Consider the following 24,487-nt stretch of genomic DNA (forward strand, 5'->3'; position numbering starts at 1 on the left):
CTTTATTTGTTTGTCATCTTTTTGTTTGTCGAGGTACATAAAGTCCTACTGAAAAATAAAGTTTTTAAATGTATACATTTATTGATAAACATTTGAAGCATTAACAATGGTTAGGTGGTGTTCAAAACAAGTCTGACTGGACAGAAGTACACAAGAATTTGAATGTAGTTCTCATCCTAGTTCTTGTCGTTGACAAAACAATTTAATTGTGTAAGTTACAATTATATTGCAGAGAAAAAAGCGTCATCATTTCAGACTTTGGCAATAAATGGTGTTTAATATATAAAAGAAAGGCATAGCACACATTTTAAAACAATAATGTAAAATCAAAAGAAAATGAATCATAAACAACAACTGCAAAACAAAACTGGAGGATCACTGAAGAAAAATCAACAAGCTAAGCAGAGATCCGTTCAGCTTAGAGGTGATGCTCTCTGGTGGCATAATTATTGTTCAATCCCTGCTCAGTCTGGACACGTGGGGTTCTCACCATTTCATTTCCTGCAGCTACAGCAGGTGACAAAGACAAGGTACAAAATGTATCAGCTGTTAACACATAAAGTATTCAGACAGAAAAAGGTATTAATCATCAGTGTATTGATTGACCAGTAAATGATTCAGCGTTACCTGCAGCCCTTTGTTGATATAAAGACACTATTAGTAGGGTGCAGACGAAGAACAGACAGAACATTCCTCGGAACACACTGATCACTCTGAACCAAAGCTGGAGGGAGGAGGAGTCAGGGGGTGGAGTGGTGGAAAGGGGCACAGTTGTGATGTCGAGTTTCATTGTAAAAGTGGGTGGGCCTCTGGTAATAGCACCTGGGGCTGTTGTAATGGTGGCTGGGGTTTTGTTGGAGGTTGGTTGGTCTGTGGCATCGGTAGAAGTGATGGACCTAGTGCGGTTGGAGTTGTTGGCTGTGGTGATAGTGTTGGTTGGAGGGGCTCTGGTGGAGGTGGTGAAGGTGGTAGTGGGTGTAACTGTAGAGATATGCAAACCACTGGTGGGGTTGGTGGTAGTAGACAGTGTTGTAGGTTTACCTGCGGAGAGAATCTGACCTGTTCAGGTTATTATAGCTTCTTTTCCACTAGTACCTACTCATCCTCACTCAACTCTTCTCTACTCAGCTGCCATCATTTTCCATTACAACTGAGTATCACCTAATGTGTGTGATATTGATACAGCAACAAGGCTATGATGACATTTGTATGCAACACAGACACAATACTAAAAAATGGGTGATCATATACCTGCTGCTCGGTCAATGGATTCTTGCAGACTCAGGTGGCATGCAGTCTGTTGACCTCACAGACTGCATGTGACTCAGGTCACTTGGAACCCCAGCCAAGCAGGTACTAAAAAAACCACAGGGTACCAGAAACTAAAACCCTAAAATTCGAGTTGAGCAAGTCGAGCAGAACTGAGTAGGTGCTAGTGGAATAGGGCAATTATTGGTTAAAAAAAGGAGTGAAGCTGCTCACCTGTGACAGTGATCCAGCTGGATGGAGACTCTCCATGACCGCTGATGTCACACTTGTAGAGGCCTTCATCAGACCTGGAAACATGCTGGATGGTCATGTGACCTGTAGGCTGCTTCCTGATGAGGGAGCCATCTTTATAGAAAGCAGCTGTGAGGTTGGAGGGAGTGGTCTTTGTTTTACAGAGCAGAGTGACGTCATCTCCCTCCATCACAGGGAGGACAGGACTCTGCAGGATCACTGATCCACCTCAACACAGAGACAAACTACAGCATTTCATCCATTTACACACAGCTTCATCAACACTAACTCCACACTCTCAGCTTACCAGTGACTGTCAGGTTAACCATGTTACTGATGGGACCCTCTCTGGACTCACACCAGTAAACGCCAGTGTGCCATGGAAAGATATAGCTGATTTTGCAGGAATTCCCAGTAGATTTCCCCCATTTAACTCCACATTGGGTCCTGGTTTCTTTGCTTGTGTTTCTCCTCAGAGTCCATACAGCAGAGCTGTCATCTTCTTCACAGCTCAGAGACACAAAGTCTCCTTCAAAGATTTGAGAGCTGCTGGGACTCACAGTCAGACGAGCTGTGAGGGCTTAAATAAAATATTTAGTCATATTCTTTTCCTCTACTTGTTAATGAAAACTAGACCAGCGAGATGTCTGTAAGAACTGCATGATCATCTACAAATGAAATGCTTTCTACATCCTCCTTAGTCATCACTCCTTAAGAAAGAAGTTACTTATAATTATTACTTACAGTCTTCAGGATTTCAAAAATATAACATTTGATAAAAGATGCTGACTGACCTTGGCTTGCTGTGCAGCCCAGCAGGGAGAGCAAAACTAAAAGAGAAATGAACTTTAATAACTGTGATCATCTCTCAGAATTCAGACACCAACACAGATCCAGCAGGTCGGACTCACCCAGCAGCATCTGTACAGATGTTCCCTCCATCCTGCAGCTGGCTGAAATGAGATCAGCAGCAGTTTGACAGAAATTAAAATAGTCCTACTTCCTCTTTCTGTATGTGTCAGAGGGTCCGTGTGCTTTTCTCTGTAGTGGCTACCAGGCAACACTTTTTTTTCTTAAAAGTGCTCATGCACATAAAGCATGGTGAATGGACTGGTTCTTATACAGCACTACTTTACCTGAGTCCTCAAAGTACTTTGCACAATTGTCTCATTCACCCAAGCACTTTTTTCTTAGTACTTCTGATCTAATGTTCACACTCCTCTGGATGTATCATTGTAACACAAATATTAAATTACATCATTTAACAGCTTCATTAAACTTTTGTTCTGTCAGTTTTATATCTTTTGTATTATTTTCTTAAATTAGTTTTTTGATTTTTTTAAAGTAATTCTGAAACGTGAGCTAAAGTTAAACTGAAACTGGACTTAGGAGAGTGAAGTGAAGCTAAATAACTCTGACTGCACTGTCATTGGGTTTTTGCCTCTGCTGGAAGCGACATCATATCCAGAGAAACAGGACTCCTCTTTATAATTTGATCTGTGTGTGAATTCCTTCAAGATCCCAACAGCAAGAACAAACAATTTTATATATATTTATATGAGTGGGAATGGTTCCTTGCCCTGGGGTGTCCCAAGCTGGTGGTATAAACTATTCAGGAGTCTCCTGCATCATCCACTAGGACTTTCTACTCATGCTGTTGGAGACTGTTTGCCTCACAGCCGTTTCACACCTGCAAGTCCAGGAGAACACACAGAAGTTGGAGAGGTCAACAAAGGGAATGTTTTTGTACTGTTTTATCTTTGGTGTTGTTGCTGCTATTTTTCTTGTCAAACCCCAAACTCAGGGTGCAGGGGACTGAACCACTCTGACAGCTCTGGGGAGAAGCTTACGAGACAGCTGAACTGTGAGTCTTGTGCTGAATTTCTTTATGCTTTTGTGTTGAATGACAGACAAGCATCAAGCTGCAGAGGCTAAAGACATTTTAAAGTGGTACTCAAGAGAATCAGACAGTCGACAATTTGTGGCAGCATCTGTTCCAGGCTTTCTGGAAGACTATTAACCAATGTCCAAAGAAGTTTTCTTTGAACATTGGCTACTTTTTCACTCTTTGTAGCTGACTATTTTCAGAGGAACATTTGTTGTTTGTTAAACCACTGACCTATGAATCATTCAAGCAATAAAAGGCACATAACTCCCCAGAAAAAAAACAAAAAACAGGAGACCTGAACTTCCTTGGCCTTCTGTCAATTTTTGTCCATGCACAGGCATGACAGCACACCCAGCATGGGCATATTACTGGTGTCTATTGGGAGCAGGCAGGAGTAAAGCAGGAGAGCTTTACAGAACTGTAGTTATGCAAGTGACCACATGGAGACACTATTGTAGTATGTTTAAATGGAAAACCATGTTTGTAGCATTTAGTGTGAGAAAGAAGACAACAGCTTGCTTCAAAAGATGTTGTTGATTAGACTTTGTAGAAATTCTGTTTTTTACTCATAACCTACCTGATTACGATACAGCACAAACAATACTTTTTAAACTCTTCTTAATTGTGACTAAACTGTTTGTAATGCTTCACAGTTAATATGAGTGCAAAACATTTCTCAGCATAAACTGTATCAACTGACCAAAACATTCTTTCGGTAACTTTTGAGTGATGACCCACAAAGTTGACTTCATGTTTAATCTGATGCTGTCATGTGAAGACGACTCTGGGCGGTCGTCAATGCTGACACATGTTAGAAAGAAATCTGGAACTCTTGCATTGAACTAATGTATTAATTGGTAATTTGCAAAATATAAACTGTATTTAGATGGTGGCAAAAATATCAAATTAATATTTAGAAGTTGTGTTGAATTCTAGGAAAAAACAGCTTTAAAATGAAATGATATTAATGTGCAGATTTAGGTCCACTATATATTGCTTAAATTAAAAAATATATATATACCGAAAATGTAATTAAAAGAAAAATGCTTGATTTGTAAAACTGGTTTTACTTACTTGAATGAATAGATTCTCAGTAAATATGAGATTTATCTGCTAAGAAAGACTTAATGTCACTTAATAAATATGTTTCTATGTTTTCTATGTTCTTTGTTTGGATGGGTCTTATTAATTTGATATGATAGGATGTGTGGCCATAACTTTCCATTAAAAAAATTAAATAAAAATGTGCACATATTTGAATTTTAAAACTACATTTTGAAACACTTCATTGATAAGCTGTTAAAACCAGATTTACACACTAGTGCTGTGCCATACTTCAAATTCCGATATAGATTTGACACCAAGTAAATACGGGGCCAGTATTTCCAATACTGATAAAGATGCTTTTAACATATAGAGGCAGCTTATACAGCGGAAAGCAGTGTGTGATTCATGAGCTGTACTGAAATGTGAAAGTTGAGAAGCCACAGCAGGTGGACACAGAAGAGAGAAAGGAGGCTAAATTAGAGTACTCTCAAGGACTCGTTTAAATTCTGTGCGTCATCAAAATGAAAGTGAAAGTGTCCAAGAGACATTTTTGTCCCTGATGATAAGGAAAAATGTCTGGAACAGTGGGAGCCCTAATCGTATTATTTTACAGTATTGCAGAGGTATCGCAATCTGGTGAGTGTTTATTCTGTTACTACTTGACTTGGCACATATATTCCACCCATCATTTTCTTAACTGTGTGTCCAGCTCAGTGTGTCAGGAGGACTGATTCACTGTCAGAGGCGAGCTGCAGTCTGTGTTACTGTCAGTGCTGTGATAGAGTGTTACGGTCGCTGACCTCTAGTGGCTCTCCCTCTGTAGAAGAGTTGTTTTTCTCCTTTTCTTGTGTTGCAGGTCTGCCTCATGAGCCGCAGCTGAGGTGTGTTCCAGCTCGTCAGCCACGGCATATAGTCTGCCATCCTAAACTGCCACACCCCCTGCCATTTTCCCCATGTTGCCAGAGCTGTGAGCTGTAGAGTTTTGGGCAGCGGGCCTTTGTGTGTATGTGTGTGAGAACTTACCCTCTGTGAACTTTGGTTTTTTCTTTCTTTTATTGTGAGCGAAGGTGTGCCCTTATTGTGTTAATTAGTTTGTCATTGTGGAAGCAGGTAGGGGTTCTCTGCCATTTTTGTTTCAACTGTTTTCTCCTGGTTTGGTTAGACAGGGAGCTCAGCCATTGTATTTTGTTTTTGGTTAGTGAGTACTTGGTTTTGATTTCTAGCTAAAAGGGGGTGTTTTGTTTATTGTTTTGGCCTTGGAGACCCTGAAGAAAAGAGCTTCCCTGTGTTTTTGTACTGTAGTAGTTTTAGGCAATAAATCTTGTATACAGACAGCTATTTCTCCAGTAGTTCATGTGTTCCCTTTCACTTTGTGTTACCCCTCACTCCAGTCGACACTCCGTTCATTAAGTGGGGCGTAACATAGAGTCAATGAAAATTGTGTTTGTTTTTCCTTTTAAGGGAATCAGAATATTGACGTGAGTTAAGTGTGTCAGCTATTTCTCTGTCAAACTCCTCTTCGGGTTGTAACACACAGGTTAAAGATGAAAGATGCTTTATTGTCATTTCCACATGTAAAATGTGTTGAGAAGAAAAACAGCCCTGTGTGCTGGTTGTATTTAGATGGTGGAAAGATAATGAAAGAGTGAAAGATAATAGATAAGATATCTATCAAGATAATAATACCAGTGAAATAAAACAGTAAGCAGATGAAAGAAATAAGATAATAAAACTAATCTAAAAAGTGGCAAATTTCACAGATTTTAAATAGCAATGGCATTTAGGGTAGTGTTTGCAATACAGTAATGTCTAGTTTGAAGGAAGGTTTTGTACTGTAGAGCTGATGAGTCTCACAGCACCCAGAAACAATCCAAACTGTGCAAGTTTGCTGAGCGTGTACACTTCTCATTATGCTGAATGCTTGTAATCTGAAACGAGCAGCTTCTATGCTCTCTGGGGATTCTGTCATCAGGACATCTGTAAGAAATGTCCACTTGGAGCTGGTCTCATTCTCTCTGTGTCCCAGTGTCTTTGTGTGTCTCTGTTTGTAATAGAACTGCAAAGGTCTGTTCCACTGATAACAAATTCAGAAAGTCATTAAACCAGCTCTCTATATTGAAATCCTCTACATTACTTTCTCTCAGCTTGGCCGATGGTAATACCATCATCCTGGGTTTTGACCCCGTGTTTTGAATTTGTTTGCTCTTGTTCTTAGTTCACTGAGTGTTGGTTCCTTCCATGTCCAGTTTGTCTTAGTCTTGTTTCTGTGTGTCTTCTCCAGTATCTCCTTTGTTAGTTTTCTGTGCCTCACTGTGAAGTTTGTCTCTCAATGTTTCTTCGCCTGTTCTCCCAATCGTGTCTCGGTGTGATTTCTCTCACTCTCTCTGTCCCGTGCCCTCTCATCCTTGTCTCTGTCTTCTCCCTCTGTTCCCTGTATTTAGTCAGTCTGCGTCTTGATGTGAGTTTCTCTTGTTTCCCGTTTTATTCTGACAGTCTCTTGTGATTTGATTTGAGTCAATTAAAACAAACCACAGATTAAATTAACTTTACAGGATTAGGTGGTCAGAGAGGCTAACTGCTGTTATAAGGTCTTAGCAGCCTTCCTATATAAGCAATGTACAGCTCTACAGTTAATAATAGAAATTCAGTGTAAACTCTGAATTTCAATGGAAGTCATTAAAGGAAAGCTACAATAAGAGCAATGTGTTTGTGCCCTCTGTCACAATCCTGGGTCTTATGACCCAGTGTTTTGAGTTTTAGTTCATTTTGATGTTTATAGTATGTTTAAGCTCATTAGGCCTCCTATGTTCATTTGCTTATTAGTTCCCCCTTGTGTTTCCAACCCATGTTAAGTCTCCCCTGCTCTTCATGTGTTTCATGTCTGCGTCTCATTATGTTTCCTATTTTATTTTGAAGAGATCTTGTGTTTTTATATTATGGATTATGTTTTGAGTCCTTTGTTGTACTGTTTCTTGTTTCCCTAGGTCTCAGTTATGGTTATCATAGGTTTAGTTCTTTGGCTCTGTAATATGGCTTCCCTGTGTTCCATGTTATGTCTACTGTGACGTTTTTGTACCATGTTTCAGGTTCCTATGTTCTGTCTCCCCAGTTGCTGTTAAGTTTACATGTCTAGAGTTCAGTCAGTGTGTTTCCTGTTTTACTTTGAAGGTCCGTGTCTCATGTCAGTGTTTCTGGTATACGGCAACTTTATCCTTTTAACAGCTACCCAAAGTTAAGGGACCGAGCTTAGATTATGGGATATTTAGATAGAGCGCTGTCACCGTTCTCCAGCTTCAAAATGTATTACCCTTTCACGACCTGAAGCTCAGTACTGCGCCACTACGACAGCCATATCTATCTGTTCTCTGATTGGATTGTAAAATTTGTGATTGACATGGCATTGACCAATTAGCTGAAAGGAAAAAAAATTGGATCAAAATTTGTACTTGGAAGCTGAAACTCACACAGCAGGTAAACATCTGGGTCTAAAGGTGGATTGTCCCTCTGGGGGCAAGGGTACCTGGTCCTGGGGTATAGAGGATGTTTGGGGAGTGTGTGCGTAGTGTCTATTTCTGTTCGTCTCCATGTTGGACGAGTGTGTGAGTATTTGTATATGTGTGCATGAGGGTGGGAATGCATCTTTGTGTCTGTGTGTGCCTGTTTGTCTGTGTTTATATGTCAGGTTGGGTCAGAGACTCCACCTCTCTGGGAACATCTCCCCTCACCTCACTCCCTGCAGGTGGCTGAGTGTTCCTCAGTGACGGCCCCAACCGTTAGTGAGTTGGTGGTTCTTGGTATCCGGGGCTGGGCGCTCAGGTATGTACCGGCACACTCCAAGTGGCTGTTTGGCGGGGCCTGGCGCCCGTGGCTGACTTGGGCCCATTTCGGGAGGTGGGGGACCCCTCAGACCTGACGCGGCTGGCTGCCGGCGGAGCCCACGGGCACATCATTGCAGTCCCCTGTGACTTCTGCACCATGGCTGCTGGGTTACCCTACTCCTGGGGCTGTCCTCAGGTCTTTCTGGGAGGAAAGGTTACCCCTCCAATGGTCCTCTTTGGGTTCTGATGCACTGGGGGCCTCTGGATGTCTGGGACCTGGAACTCCCCCATGACTATGGGCTATTGCTCCCTATACCCTCTATCAGATCGTTACATGGAGAAACCTTTTGAATAGAAGTGCACTCACACACAAGGGTGTACACAACGGTGTACACATGGGTGATCACAGATACAAACTATATATTCCTTGGCTGCTACCTCAAAGCACATTGTGCGCTGTCGGTCTTGCATGCTGCCAAACAACTGTCAATATTTACTATTTACTGTTAATTATCTAGGTTGTTGCTGTGGTCCCCATATTGTGTTGCTCTTTGATGCTTGTTTTCATTTTCATTTTTTTCTTTCAACAGGTGATTGAGCGTTTTTATAGTATTACTTCTCATACTGTCCCTTGTCCGCTCTGTTTTTCTCTTCCTCCCTCCCTTTCTTTATTTCTTTTTCTCTTTCCTATCCTCCAGTCCCGTCTGTCTTGTCTGTAATTACTATACGGCAAAGCTGTATTGGCCTTCAGACAATAATTCTGATCACTAAAGTACCAAACGGGCCAAAATAGGACCAAAAAAAAACAAAACAACTCACACACATCCAGGAAACTTGAGCACAGTTTTGCACATAGTTTTTTGCTTTGTATCTGTAACCAGACCTAAACAAAAACTATTTATAACTTGTATAAATATTTTTTTTTTGCAAACACACAAATTCTCATTTATAGATGCACAAAGATAAAAGTTTTCAGATATTTTGGTTTACAAGGTTACAAAACTCAGTTCACAACTACACATTCTGATTTACAAATACAAAATATTTATGACCACAATTTGAGCCCATAGTGGAACGGTCTTCCGGGTGGTGATTCCTCCGTGTTGTGTGTGTGTGTGCATGTTTGGAATGATCACATCATTGCAAACATAAGAAAAAGTCCAGCAAGCTCATCGAGTTGCAAGCTCATCCTGCTGCAGAGCTCTCGACCTTGTAGAACTGCAGCGGCTTGTTCCAGTGATCAGTCCTTAATCCATCTGCATATCTTTGCATTACCTTTGATAATAAAACTAGGGTTATAATCATATGTGTATATTATTGCACAGGATTGTGTAAAAAACTATAACATTTGGAACAAAAGACAGTAACATGTCTCTATTAGTTACTTTCACAAGTCACTTCAAAATAGTAAAACTTTTCAAAAGATTCCCTTTTTTTAAGGCAACAACAACAAACAACAACAATAACAACAAAAACACAGGCGACCAAGAGAGAAAACGCTCACCTCAGGGATTACGTGTGATTGAATGTACTGGAAAAATCTCACTTTTGATCTATGCTAACGCAACAGTACATCAAACGTAATGCTTGAACAAAGTTGTAAGGAACATTGACTTATAAGTGACCTATGTTTGAATGTCTAATGAAGCAGTAATGTAACTCGCCCCCTTCCTGAAAAGAAAATGCACATTTGTCTTCCCCTTCATGTGTCTTTGACTCATTTTTACTTCTCCTTTCATATCATCAAAGCCGTGAATCCATCCTCTCTGTTAACTGTAACTTTCTCGCTCCTTCAGTCCACATGAACCTCACAGCCACCACAGCAACCGTCGGGCAGAACGTCACTCTGCAGTGTCGAGCTCCAAACAAGAAGCTGATCACAGTAGTAGAATGGAGCAGAGCTGACCTGCAGGATGAGTATGTGTTTTTGATCCTGGATGGTCATTCCGATAGAGGCAAGCAGCATCCATACTTTATAGACAGGGTGGATCTGCAGGACAAACAGATGAAGGATGGAGACGTGTCTTTGATTCTGACCGATGTGAACATTAATGACACTGGAACATACGAGTGTCGCGTTGCGACAGGAACAAATCGCAAGAGGAGAGCTCATCTGGAGACCGATCCCATCAGTATCATCTACCTTCATGTTGATCCTCCAGGTGAGTGAGCAGAGTTGAGTGTGTGTGTGATCAGAGGTGAAGCTGCTTCCTGGTTGTTGATGTTTGTTTCTAAAGATGTTGTTGATGAGACTTTGTAGAAAGCAGCTGGTCTGAGTGATGTGATCAGAGTGCAGTAGATAATGTCTGACAGCAGTTTGAAGAGGAAATGGATTCTGTTCTGTTCTTCACTCATCACCTACCTGACAGCTGACACCTCACACCTGTTTCTCACCTGCAGGCCTGCCAGGAGGAGACACAGAGGATGGATGGATTGTCATTGTCAGTTTTGTTATAGTTTTTGGTGTTGCTGCTGTTATTACACTTGGGGTTGGGGTTTTTTTTTTTTCAAAACAAAATGCGAAAAGTAGAGGCAGGGGGCTTGGAGAAACCTCACTGTGATAGCCCTGAGATGATTATTTAAGAGATACCTAAAATCTCTTCACAGCTGAACTGTAAGTGTGTTGTTATAATCCTTCATGTTACTGTGTCGAATAACAGACCAAGCTGCAAATGTTAAAGAACATTCTCCAAGTGGCACTCTCAATACTCAGAAGCTGATAGTTTTTATTTTCTTTTTTAAAATCTGTTAAACTCGAAGGCCAATGGTACAGCTAAATACATCTGATGTCTTTATAAATTTAATTTCAGAGAAAATGTTACAGATGTGATAAGAGGTGTTATAAAGTTTGATTATCACAGGGAGGTTTCACAGGTAGTAGTTGAATGGGACTTTTGTTTTGATTGGCTTCAAATAATTTCCCCTAGGGGTCAATAAAGTATTCTGATTCTGATTTTAGTGTGAATCCTGGCTTTTTACTTAAAAATATATCTTTCAACAGCTACTGAAAACTGTTGAGTAACTTTCCTGTAATTGTTAAGACACAGAGAATGCCGTTCAGGTAATAACATCATTTTTCACGGCTAACATTAACTGATCTTTAACAAGAATAACTTGCAAAGCAAATTCACCTTGCTTTGCAGATAACTCCTGTACTCGGAGGGGAATATCACTGGCATACAACAAAACACTGGAGTGAGTCATACAACGTATTACCTAAATTGTTTAAACATATTGCAAACAGCGTAAGAGAAAGAGCATCACCTTGATTGACAACAAAGGAAGTCTCAAAAAGTTTATTTTCTTCATCTCGACGTAGCGTTTTCAGTGAGAGAAACACAAAGTGAACCTGTTTGTGTGTAAATTTATTTCAGATTGCTATAACACTGCACACATCTTCAGTCTTGGAGAAGTCTTGCAGACTGAATACGTCACTTGGATGAGTGACAAAACGTCTCTGCCACCTAAAACGCTACGTCCAGATGAACAGAATTAACTTTTTGGGATTTCCCTACCTGGATGATTCCGCATGCAGACAAAGAAAGTATTAAATGAGCCAGCTTGTATATTACTGATATGCAAACCAGCAACATGATGACAGTTAAAAGAATTTAGTGCTTCAGGCTCCATATTAATGTTCTGTGTTCATATAATCTTACAATACAAGACATACTCAACTGTACAACCTATCGTTTGCATGCAACATTCTGACTGTACTCTGTGACCTTGGCAGAAAGATAACTATGCCTGTTATCCTTCTTTGTCAAATGCCATGCATACTGCTGCCATACTCTGTACTGCTGGTTGCTCCTTTTTTCAATGGCAAATTAAAACCTCACAAAGAGAACGTTTTGTGTGTAATTGAATTTATTTAGATAACACTGCATGTAAGAGAAATAAAATGGGTATTTTTGCATTGTATTGTACAGCAGGAAGTTTTCTGTAGGTCACTGCTAAAACATGACTATATTGTTGATATAGTAATGAAGAAAAAGTCAACGTCATTAGGGCAAAAGCACTGAATCACAGACAATTTTTTAATTCTTGTATCAAAGACACTGCCAGTAAACATTTCCATGTCTGTGATTGGTCAGATGCTGCCAGCACCACCTCTTTCATGTGACCACGCTCATTCAGTAAGCTGCAGGAATGTCTTAACCTCCTAAGACCCGAACTCTTCCACAGCATTTTTAATTTCTCTTTGATATTTGGGCTGATTGGGACCTGATGAATGTAAAAACAAAGAATTACTAGATTTTTTTAAACCTAATCTTTGTTTCTAAGAAACATGAGAGCCACATATGAGGATATTCATTTAACATTTCGATAGAACAGTAGCAGTATAATGTCCTTGTAAGTGGATATCAGGCCCTTGCAGAGCAAAATTGAGTATTTTGGTGTAAATAACCCAAAATGTGATGTCCACATATGTGGACGCAGGGTCCTAGGAGGTTAAAGACATAAAGACCTGGATGGCCTCAAATTTTCTGCTTCTAATCTCAGATAAACTGAAATTATTGCCCCAGATTGAAAATCTATGTAATCAGATTTTCAATCTGGATGGCATTACCTTGGCCTCCAGTCACACTGTGAGGAACCTTGGTGTCATTTTTGACCAGGGTATGTCCTTCAATGGACATATTAAACAAATATGTAGGACTGTTTTCTTCCATTTGCGCAATATAATTAGAGTCATCCTGAAAAAATACTTGGTTTATTTATTACTTTTAAGATCAACTAGTGTAAATCACTATTATTTGGCTATCCTGGCATGTACTTCATCCCTTACATGCTCACTAGCAACTTCTTGTCTTTAAATATATTATCTCCCCCTGCTAGTACTGAAATTTCTGTATGTAGTACTGAAACATGTCTAATATACACTTTGCTATGATATTGGGTTCCTATGATAATTAACAATCGAAAGGGAGACCGTTTGGATTTGGGAGACAGGCATCCACTGTTAAGATTAGGCTTAAAACTTTCCTTTTTGATAACGTGTGTAGTTAGGATTCCTCCCTTAGTTACACTGCACTAGGCCCAGGGTGCTGGGGGATTCCCATAATGCACTGAGCATTTCTTCATCACTCAGCCCCTTTCATTCACTATGTGTTTTCACATCACTTTTGCAAGTGCTTGCTGATAGGGGCTTCATCTAATTGTTGGGGTTTTCTCTTTAATATTGTCAGGTCCTTAAGGTACAGTATTCAATATAATTATGAGGGTACATGGGGTTTACGCTGATTGTGTGCTGCTGTTTGTTATTATATCTATATGCATAAGTATGTAGATGTGTTTATGACATAGATACAACAACTCGAGTTGCTTTTCTGCTTTTTAGAAAATGTTCTTTAACGTTATGTTTACGCCAGGCTTTCACTGCTTTATACAAACCCCCACAGTGACGTATACTGATTCCAACACAATATTTTTGTCAAAGTAACAAGATACCACACATATAACACAAATATGATAATGTGCAAATACACTGTGTACTCAAATGCATCATATGATATTCAAATAATGGATAAACTGACTATAGAAAGCTTTTCAAGCTTTTCCCCTTCCTCCTCTTTCATCCTGATCCAACTGTTCAGCATCACTGCAGACACCACCCCAAACCATCAGTTAGTCTCTTGATCCACTCTCCGCTCACTAATAAACAAGACCCTGAGATACTCTCAAACCCACTCTACTCCAGAGTTCCCTTTTAAATCTGTAATATGAATATCCTTGTAGTTTTCCTCTGTTCAGATTATTCTAAAAGAAGCATCTCAGAGCTGATTTACATTTTAAGGGCTAAAGTGATGACAATAGCCAACCAAGTGAAGGATGCTTGGCCGCAGAGTAAAATCCAAAAATTAAAATAGTTATCTTTAAGCTAGCAGCTGTTACACACAAAAGCTGGTAGCGTAAGAAATACAGTAATCCAGACCAGGAACAGGCAAAAGGCAAAGAAGGAAGAAACAGAAGAAGACCCTTTATGAAGATAACAAAAACGACTGAAAAAAGAACAAAAACAAAAAAGCGTGGAGTGACGTAAAAACTGAGGTTGAAACCTAAGTTACAAATGAAAATCCTACAATTTTCTAACTAAATATCTCATGTTTAATACCAGTAATAACTGAAGCCTTTCATCTGTTAATGATAACCATTTTTTGCTATGTGTTTTTCATTTGCATTACGATGTAAATACTTAGTGGAAACATGATTTCTGAAGTCATGCAGGATTCTTGTTGTTCTATCAAATTAAATAAACAATGAAAATTCATATTCAATTCAACATACGCTGAATGCGATGTTGCCTTCTACAAACTCTGTGTCTGTGAATTTCCTAAAGTTGCTCGTAATACTATCCTCGAATGCTAACATTAACATGTAATGTGTGTTTTTGCTATGGGAACAAACTCCAATCGAAACAGAGTTTGATGGGTTTTGACTTATTTCATGGTGATGTTTCATTGTAGTTCTTTCTACCATAGTTTTACTGGAGAAACCTTCAGGTATTGATGATTGCAGAATTGAAAGTGACCCTGTTTCAGATGAATAGATTTAAGAGATTTCTTGCATATATTTTCCAAAGGTAAAAGTTTAGATTCATTTTCCATTTAGACTGTATTTATTACCAACAAATGGATTACTGGAATAATAATCCACTGTTTTTGTTGGTGGGGGGTTAACCCATTTTTCTGGTAACACCTAAATAAACTTTAGTCTCCGTGGAGCCTTTGTAGGTACAATAAGCTCTGCCTGGATGTGCTGGTTGTAGGGCCAAGGACAGCCCAGCTGTTTCTTGATAGTGCAGAGATATTTGTTTCTTATCTGGAAAGTTGATGTAGGACAGAGTTTATGAAATATCTGAGAGTATGAGAGTAGGCCTGTCGCAGTCTGTCTGATCACATGTTCTGTTTCTTTCTGTATTTTTTCTAAAATCAACATTTTTTTGTACTTTTTTCACTTTTTGCTTTTCACTGCTTTAAATTAGAAACAGTGATTTCAGATGTGTCATTGTTATTGATTTTTTTTTCTTCACACAGTTCATTGTTCCTCTGTGGTGCTGACCCACACAGTGCTGAATCAGTAGCGAGCACTTCACATCAGGTAGCTCCACTGTGGACTCCACCTCTTCTCTCCTCTGGGGTGTGGACCGCCTGAAGGATGCAAATAAAGAGAGAGAGACAGAGAGAGCAGCAGTTTGTCTCATACAGAGACACCAACAGATGAATCTGCCCATCTGCTACCTCCTCCTTCCTCCTCATCCTCCATCAGAGCTGCAGAAGGTAAGAGAAGCTGGACACGCTGCACACCTCTACTCTCATTTTAGCTTTTGGACCAAACAGCAGCACCGCTCAGTGGATACATCCACAATTCAGAGCTCTGAGAGACAAAGGAAGACTAATAAACACATAACACGAAGGATGATAAATAATTATAAATAGGCTGATTTCCACATGGGGATCTGTAGCACTGTATTTCAGTTATGATATTCATTAGTGTGCGTATTTTAAAAAAAGGACATATTTCTACTTGTCTTTATTCTCTGAGGGTGAAGGTTTCAAACCTTGGTGTTGGATTATAAAAATAAACTTCTAGTTTGGAGATTAAATCTGTCAAATGTCTATGTGAAGAATCAGATTTGACAGATGAGTACAGGAGCAGCAAGATGTTCGAACAACAACTTAAATCCATTTCTGTTTGTTTAACAGCCTCAGTATTAACACACAAACTCTGTGTCTGTGTCCCAGCAATCGTCAGTATCAAAGATTCTTTGACATCAGTGGATGCAGATATGATGGTTGGTGAATCTCAGGCTTCAAAACTTGACCCATGTGTTCTGTATTTCAATGTTACCATGATGTTTCTGTCAGTTGTTATTAAACTAGTCAGCGATCTTTGAGTTTTTAAACTAAACTAAACCCTCATTTCAGGTGGTTTGCATGAATATGGTGCAGTGCTGAGCTCAGATCTGGAAACCTGCTCTAGTCTCACCTGTTCTGACACTGCTGCACTGCAGATTTCTGGCTGTGGCCCTCTGGACCGTTGTGAAGGCAACGGCATGTAAATATATCTGTATTTGTATTTCAAAGAAACGTCTGTGATCACTTTCTTACTGGTCCCCACAGAGGGATACTCCTGCCTGAGTCTGTGTTTGTGATTTGGTGCTATATAAAGAAAATTTAATTGTATTCAATTAATGAATATGTATAAAATGTCTCTTCCCCACTGGTTTGGCGTTCAGCAGCACCTCGTGATATTTTTTTCATTCTTGTTTGTTTCCTTTCTTTCTACCAGCTGCATGTTGTACTCCACATGCACTGTGACTGGCCCCACTGTCATTGACTTCCATGGCCAGGTTAACTCTGTTGAGGATCGGTGTTCATACTCTCTGGTCTTGACTCCATCAGTACCAGACTTCCATGTTCTGGGGAACTTCCGGGAACGTCGACGTAAAGACGTGACCTTTTTGGACAGTGTGACACTGGTTCTGGACAGGCCCAGCATTAAAATTCATCTGGAACAAGGTGGGACAGTTCGGGTAAGCTACCTCCACCCACAGTTTAGTCAGTGCAGTCTAATGATAGTTGCTGCGAAATCAACCGGTTGTGTGTTTCAGATGTTTCACTTACTATTTCCTACACTTTGCTTGTTATCCAGCTGGACAACTCAATCCTGACCCTCAATAGTTTGCCTCAGCTGGTTCACAATGTGGAGCTCTCTAAAGACCGAACTGGAGTCACTGCCAAGGTGTCGCTCTCATACTCTACCATCTCTGTCTTCTTTGACGGCTACACTGCACAGATCCACTTAGAACATAGGTGTCAAACTCTGGCCCGTGGGCCAAATTTGGCCCGCAGCCTAATTACATTTGGCCCGCGAGGCCATACCAAATTACTATTAGAGCTGGCCTGCCGGTCTTATACAGTGCATGTACTGCTAATACTACAAATCCCAGAATGCTCTGTTGGCGTTTTGGCGCGTCAGTCAGGACAGGACCCATTAACGCCCTCTCCTCTGTTGACTGTAGTCATAGCAACCGCGCGAATACTGCCGCGCTACCTCTCCCAAAATGGCGAAAAGAAAGAACGAAAACAGGAGCTTTCTGGACAGGTGGGAGACAGAATATCTGTTTACCTATGTAAAAGACAGACCTGTTTGTCTTGTATGTGGAGCTCATGTGGCTTTAACCAAGGAGTACAACATTAGACCACACTATGAAACGAAACACCAAGAGAAGTACAAGGACCTGGACATGACTCAAAGGCGCCGGAAAGCAGAAGAGATGAAAAGAAGTTTTGTTTCACAACAGACTATGTTCAAAAAAGCCATATCACAAAGTGAGGCTGCTGTAAAGGCTAGTTTTGTTGTGGCAGCAGAGATCGCAAAATCAGCCCGGCCCTTCAGTGAGGGAGAGTTTGTGAAAAGTTGTATGATGAAAGTTTGCGACGTTGTGTGCCCAGAGAGAAGGCAAGCATTTTCAAATGTTAGCCTGAACAGAAACACAGTAGCTGATCGCACACGTGAACTTGCCAACAATCTAAATAACCAGCTGATGGAGAAGGGAAACAGTTTCGTTGCATTCTCCCTTGCTGTGGATGAGAGCAGCGATGCCTCTGATACTGCCCAGCTTTCAGTCTTCATCCGTGGTGTGGACTCAACTCTCTGTGTTACGGAAGAACTTTTAGGATTAAAATCAATGCGTGGAACAACCACAGGGAAGGAAATATTTGAGGAGGTTTCCAAATGTCTAACTGAAATGAAGTTGCCATGGGAAAAACTTGTGGGGTTAACGACAGATGGTGCACCAGCGATGTGTGGTCAAAGGAGCGGACTGGTGGGCAGGGTACGGGAGAAGATGCGAGCGGAGAACTGTGCAGGTGAGCTGACTGTTTATCACTGCATCATACATCAAGAATCACTTTGTGGCAAAGCCCTAAAGATGGAACATGTTATGACCGCAGTAACACGAGTAGTTAACTTTATAAGAGCCAAAGGTCTGAATCACCGCCAATTCAAATCTTTTCTTGAGCAGTGTGGTTCGGAATACGGAGACGTGCCGTATCACACGGAGGTGAGGTGGTTAAGCCGAGGGAAAGTACTGAACAGATGTTTCGAGCTACGCGAGGAAATATTTCAGTTTCTGGAAAGCAAAGGGCAAGACACAGCTGAGCTCAGGGAGCAAGAGTTTCTGTGTGAGCTGGCCTTTATGTGTGATATCACGAGCCATCTCGATGCGCTGAACCTGCAGCTTCAGGGACGGGGGCGTATCATCACAGATATGTACGCTGCAGTGAGGGCTTTTAAAACGAAATTGTGCCTGTGGCAGAATCAGATGCTACAAGGAAACCTGGGCCATTTTCCCTGCTGCCAAACGATGAACATGCAAATCTCTACTGCTGTGTTCCCATGCGTACAGTTTGCTGAAAAACTCTGTGTACTCAGTACTGAGTTTACCCGGTGGTTTGCCGACTTTGACGCCCAGAAATGTCGATTTGAACTGCTCAGTAATCCTTTTGCAGTTGACGTGGTAAAAGCACCAACAAACCTCCAAATGGAGCTGATTGAACTCCAGTGTAGTGACACGCTGAAATCAAAGTATGATGCTGTGGGCGCTTCACAATTTCCACATTTCATCCCTGACACAATGCCTGGGCTCCGCACCCACGCTGCTCAGATACTCTCCATGTTCGGCAGCACTTACCTATGTGAGCAACTATTCTCCTCAATGAAGATGGCCAAAACATCTCACAGGAGACGTCTGACCGATGAACACCTTCACTCGATCCTGAGGATTTCCTCAGCTCAGAGCCTGAGCCCAGACATTGAGGAACTAGCATCCAAGAAGAGATGCCAGGTATCTGGCTTGGACGCATCAGAGTAGATCAGTGTGTAGCAAACTGAGCTATAATTAACGTTTTCTTTGTGCAATTTGTCTTGCTACTCCCAGACATGGGCTTGAATGGTTTCACGTTTAATGATATTTTTATTGGTTTATTATTGTTATTTTATTTTTACATTTATTATTAGCCTGGGGAAAAAGTTTACTGCTAAAATTTAAATCAGAAGGCTGCAAATACAATTTTTATTTAAGAAATGCATTCCAGTGATATGTTATTTAATTGGAATTTTAATTTTGCATGTGTGCAATATTAAGTTATATATGTTTATATAAGTTATATATCGTTCAGTATTAAGCGTTGCTTATTCCATATTCAGTTTTTCAGCAAAACTTATTTGAGTCTGTAAGAAAAAGTTCCTTGTTATATCTGGAGGAAGATTTTTTTCAATAAATATTAATGTTAGCCCGCGACTTTGTTCCAGTTTTGAATTTTGGCCCACTGTATATTTGAGTTTGACACCCCTGTTTTATACAGTCGGTGGCAGTGTCCCAATTCAGGGTCTACACGCTTGAAGTACGCATTTTAAGTGCGGTTACGTCACCGCCACGCGACGACGGCTGTCCCAATTCGAAGTGTACTTCAAATGCATACTCCAAATGCGCCGTCGATTTCCCCAAATATCAAGCGTGGTCCGGTGCACGCTTCGTGGTCCCATATATCGCACAATTCATAGCGCGCCGGTGGGTGTGGATAATTTTGCCGCAAAATACGGCAGAAGGGAGCGGCCGAAGAGGTTTTTTTTTTTTCAAACTTTATTGAACTTATAAAGCGAACAGTCAGTCATTCCAGTTCAGTTTGTACAGTAGACATACAAGGCAAACAAGAGTAACAATATACAGTACAATGAAATAAGAAGGATAAATAAATAAAGGATAGAAAAGAAAAAAAGGGGGGAATGTGACAGACTTCATAACAACTTTGTACTTGAAAGCTGTGACAGCTCATTCGTTACACATTTCTGAATGAATTTCAATCAATGATAAACCTTTTTTATTGGAAGTTAATTTAAGAGAGTTTAAGTAATATTCAATTTCAATCAAAAACAAATTAAATGATGGGGTTGAGTTTTGAAATTTACATTTATGTATGTGGATTTCCCTAATAAGATGGAGCGGCCAAAGAGTGAACTGTCAAAAGTACTGAATATGACGCCACTTATTTATGTGCGAATGTTTAATAATTAAAGTCAGTCATATATCCACAAACACAACAAGCTGAAAGTCAGTGATATATATATATATATATATATATATATATATATATATATATATCATAATAATCTGACAATACTATAATATTGGCCATATTATAATATTGGCCATATTATATTTACATTACCACAGTGAGATGACTTTAGTCTCATGAACAACATTAACTAATTGTTATTTACTAACTAATCTTAAATGACTGTTCAGCACAGAAATGAAGCCCAACAATCATGTTTTACAGTCCCGTGGTCTCAGCCTCAGATACTCAACTAATCAAAGTGATGTCATGACAAAAATGAATGACCAACAGAACATTTTTCTCCTTCATTTCTGTCAAACAATGCTGTATGTAACGTGTCTCGCGGTTAGTATCATGGTTGCTAGGCAACCTGAACAGCGCAACGAAGCGTATACCGTCCCATTTCACAAGCCTCTCACTTCCGCACTTCTCGTACTTATAGTACGCACCGTACGTAGTACGCGTAGTGTGCGTACTTCAAGCGTGCAGACCCTGAATTGGGACGCAGCCATTGGGTGGTACACACCGTAAAAAGTTTGAGAAACACTGATAAGTTAAGTGTATGTGTGCTTTTTAAAAACATTTAAAGCTGCAGTACAGAATCTTTGAAACAAGCTTAAAACATTTTTAGAATATAAACCGAGCATCTGCTTCTCTTTACAGCTCCTCACTCCACCAGGGCTGTTTGGCACTTTCTGATAGTGTGAAAATGTGATGTATGTACTGCAGCAGTCATACAGATAACTGAACGGTCCAAAAGTTGGCCTACCTATTACTGGCTGTTTTAGTAGAGTTCTGGCTGAACCACATAAAAATATATCATTAATTTTAATTTTAATCTCCCCAATCAATGATAATGTCATGTTGGAATGTTGTTAAAGAGGGTCAAAATGTTTCAACCCAGTTTGTTTTGCAGATTCTGTATAGCAGCTTTAATATAGGGAGAACACAACTTCCAGATTGTGTGAGTAAAATCAGTTTTTTTTCTTTGTCAGTTTAACAGTTTCTGTTGTGCCCGTCACTGTTCCCTGTCTGTTTTCTTACCTGGTTCTTCCTGACCTTGTACTTTCTCTCCTCTCTTTCCTCTCTCCCTCTTTGGACTGACAATCATACACAAATAGATTGTATTCAATTAGATGAAAAATTACATTAATATGAAGAAAATTCTATTAAGATCGCTAACAAAAGTCCCCTCTCAGTGTACTTTCAACCAAAAGGCAAATAACCAAACCGTATGTATATCTAATTAAAAATATAAATATTGAAACACTGATCCAACATTACTCTTGTTTGACGGATCATTTGATTTTACACTTTTACCTGAATGTGGCTCCTTTTTTGAAAAAAACTTCCTTATATCCATTATGAACCTGACTGTCTCTCTGTACACACACACACACACACACACACACAACAGGAGTGACAAGGTTAATGGGCATTCAGTCAGTTAGCTAGTTAGTATCCATTTCAAACAGGACAGTGGTAACAACAGTAGGCTGCCAACAATTTAAAGTTTTAGATTTTAAATAGGCTGTATACATTTCAATGGGAGCAACAGGACGGTCATATGTCGCTGATTTTACTACAGAGCAGGACGGATTGTAGGGTAGCAAACATCGTCAGAAAACACGTTTTCAACACTGCAGGTTACCTGGTGTAATGCTTTTGAGCTAAAAAGAAACATGGTCTGTCTCCTACCTAACTATATAAAGAGTAACTGAAGGTTAAATGCAGCTAATATGTCCTGTTTTAAGCCAGGCACTTACACCTCTTCTCCGCTGTGTCTCAGCCACCATCGCTCTGGCAGCAAGAGCGCTAGAGCAGGGGAGAGGCGAGCTGGAACAAACCATTTTGGGAGGGGGGGTTATCTATACTTTTGTTGTTAAAATGGTGTCTCAAACAAATACAGTACTGTATGCTTTTTATATTTTTAGTAGTGTGTCACACAAACAGCAAATATTGTCAAAAAAAAGTAAGAAATCTTTGGGGGTGCTTTGATTCATTTGGGGGGTGCTTCAAAAACAAGTAAAAACTTCATTCATAGACTGATTGACCGTTAAAGAACACCTCCAAATATCAGACTCAGAATTATGAATTTCTAATCCATGGAGGATTTATATTTGTTTGTTTTTTGGGGGGGTTTTTTGCCTGTCCCGTTTGGCTCTTTTGCCATCAGAATTGTTGTCTAAAGGCAAAGAAAGATGCCCAACGGATTTACTTTACCAAATGGACCATCCCAACCTTGCCGTAATGGTCCATTTCACCTTTTATTGTTTATTTTATTTTTTATTTTCACTTGCTAAATACGGGACAGACTTGACTGGGGAAAAGAAAAGGGAGAAAGAAAGAGGGGAAAAAAACAAAAACCAACAAAATAAGCAGACAAAAATACAAATATCAATAACCTGGATCACCTGTTGAGAAAGAAAAAAGAAAACAAGCATTTAACAAGGGATAAACAACATCACAATGATATATGGGAATATGACTGTAAATACTAAATATCAAACATTATTGTGCAGCATGTAAGATCGACAGCGCACAGTGTGCTTTGAGGTAGGAGCCAAAAAGGGTGTAGTTTGTGTGTGTGATCACCCGTGTGTACACCTGTGAGCATGGACGTGCTTGTTTTTTTAAAAGGTTCCTTCATGTAATGATCTGCTAGAGGGTGTGGGGGGGCCACAGCCCCGTCCTCCAGGGCATGAAGCAGGTGTGGAGGAGATCAAAACTCCAGACATCCAGAGGCCCCCAGAACACAAGAGACCAAGAAAGACCAACAGAGGGGCAGCTGCGCCACTGTCCCAGTAAGAGCTGAGGAGAGTCCCAGATGAGGGCTCACTCAGCAGCCGCGGAGCAGAAGCCAGGGGGGGTTGCAATGACGCGCCCGTGAGCTCCGCTGGCAGCCAGCTGTGCCTGAGTGACCGAGCCCCAGGCCGAGAGGCCGGGGGCACCCCACCTCCGAAGTGGCCCGAGCGAGCCCCAGGCTCCAGGCCCCGATAAGCGGCCGCCAAGGAGTGAGCCGGTGTGTACCTGGACGCTCACCCCCGGAAACAAAGAACCACCAACGCAGCGACACCTGAGGGAGTCCGCCACTGGCAGGGGAAGTGGTGGGGTGAGATAGGCCTCCAAACCTTGGAGGGCCTGAGATGTCCCCAGAGAGGTGGCGCCTGATACCCAACCTGACATATAGACACAGACATACAGGCACACACAGACACAAACATCCATTCCCACCCTCATGCTCTCATATGCACTTACTCCACACTCAACTAACGTGGAGACAGACATAAAGAGACGCTGTACACACGATCACACTCCCCAAGCGTACTCTAAGCCCCGGGTCTAGGTACCCTTGCCCCTGGAGGGGGAAACTCCACCTAGACCCAGGTAGTGTTACCCTTTTTTATATTTATATAAGATTTATATTTGTAAAACTTTCTCAGAGCTGCAGAAACTGATTAATATATGAGGGACTTCCTGATTTAAAGTTTGTAGGTCAGGCAAATGAGTTCCACCAGAGGGCGCTTTAATACAAACAGATGTCGCTCTGAAACCTTTGAATTCAGGTTTCTTGGGAAAGAGTTTATACATATACATCGACCAGGCATAAGCTTTATAATGTATATAATATATAATATTATATATAATAATGTCCATATATAATTTTTTTATATATGGACAAAATAAACTATTTAAACTTACAGCATGATAAGAAGTAGTGTCATGACATCAAGCAAACAAGGGCATGAGACAATCTGCATGTTCATATAGTTCAAAAACTTCCCTCCTCTGGTTTCAGCAAAGGGTGGAGATGATACAGAATGGGGTGGGTGTGGTGGGGTGGGGGATTATTGTTCAAATCATTCTGTCAAAGGGTGGAGATGATTCAGATAACTGTTGTGAAGGCATGTCATTGGCAGAACTTGGTCACAAATATGGACACAAAGCTGATCTTATTTTCATTTGATGCCAACAAATCAAACATTCCTGCTCAATGTATCCTGTCATATGTTAGCTTCATAAAGTGAAAGCAGCAGAAGGAAATATAACGCATTAGTAAAACATTAGTGTCTGCTGTTCGAAGAAAACTTCTTTTTACAGCGAAAAAA

General features: G+C 40.5%; 2 protein-coding genes and 2 long non-coding RNA genes across 4 annotated transcripts; 2 read left to right on the forward strand and 2 right to left on the reverse strand.

Annotated features, from left to right (window-relative positions):
- Positions 1–120: 120 nt before the first annotated feature.
- LOC143416977 (uncharacterized) lies at positions 121–2,439 on the reverse strand. The gene is made up of 6 exons (XM_076882625.1): positions 2,412–2,439; positions 2,295–2,330; positions 1,808–2,080; positions 1,483–1,728; positions 628–1,041; positions 121–507 (listed from the first exon to the last, which is right to left on the reverse strand). The coding sequence occupies exons 1-6, from the start codon at positions 2,419–2,421 to the stop codon at positions 419–421; spliced, it is 1,068 nt and encodes a 355-aa protein (XP_076738740.1). The 5' UTR covers positions 2,422–2,439; the 3' UTR covers positions 121–418.
- A 2,525-nt stretch (positions 2,440–4,964) lies between these two features.
- On the forward strand, positions 4,965–12,402 carry LOC143414945 (uncharacterized). Its single transcript, XR_013095551.1, has 3 exons — positions 4,965–5,071; positions 10,050–10,415; positions 10,654–12,402. It is a non-coding gene; the product is annotated as an uncharacterized LOC143414945 (long non-coding RNA).
- Positions 10,120–22,181, reverse strand: LOC143414947 (uncharacterized). Its single transcript, XR_013095552.1, has 4 exons — positions 22,145–22,181; positions 21,699–21,760; positions 21,423–21,478; positions 10,120–10,243 (listed from the first exon to the last, which is right to left on the reverse strand). It is a non-coding gene; the product is annotated as an uncharacterized LOC143414947 (long non-coding RNA).
- Positions 15,998–17,677, forward strand: LOC143416978 (uncharacterized). Its single transcript, XM_076882626.1, has 4 exons — positions 15,998–16,048; positions 16,182–16,311; positions 16,546–16,789; positions 16,909–17,677. The coding sequence occupies exons 3-4, from the start codon at positions 16,550–16,552 to the stop codon at positions 17,455–17,457; spliced, it is 789 nt and encodes a 262-aa protein (XP_076738741.1). The 5' UTR covers positions 15,998–16,048; positions 16,182–16,311; positions 16,546–16,549; the 3' UTR covers positions 17,458–17,677.
- Positions 22,182–24,487: the final 2,306 nt, after the last annotated feature.

The sequence above is a fragment of the Maylandia zebra genome, linkage group LG3, assembly GCF_041146795.1.
Source record: "Maylandia zebra isolate NMK-2024a linkage group LG3, Mzebra_GT3a, whole genome shotgun sequence".
Classification (NCBI taxonomy): Eukaryota; Metazoa; Chordata; class Actinopteri; order Cichliformes; family Cichlidae; genus Maylandia; species Maylandia zebra.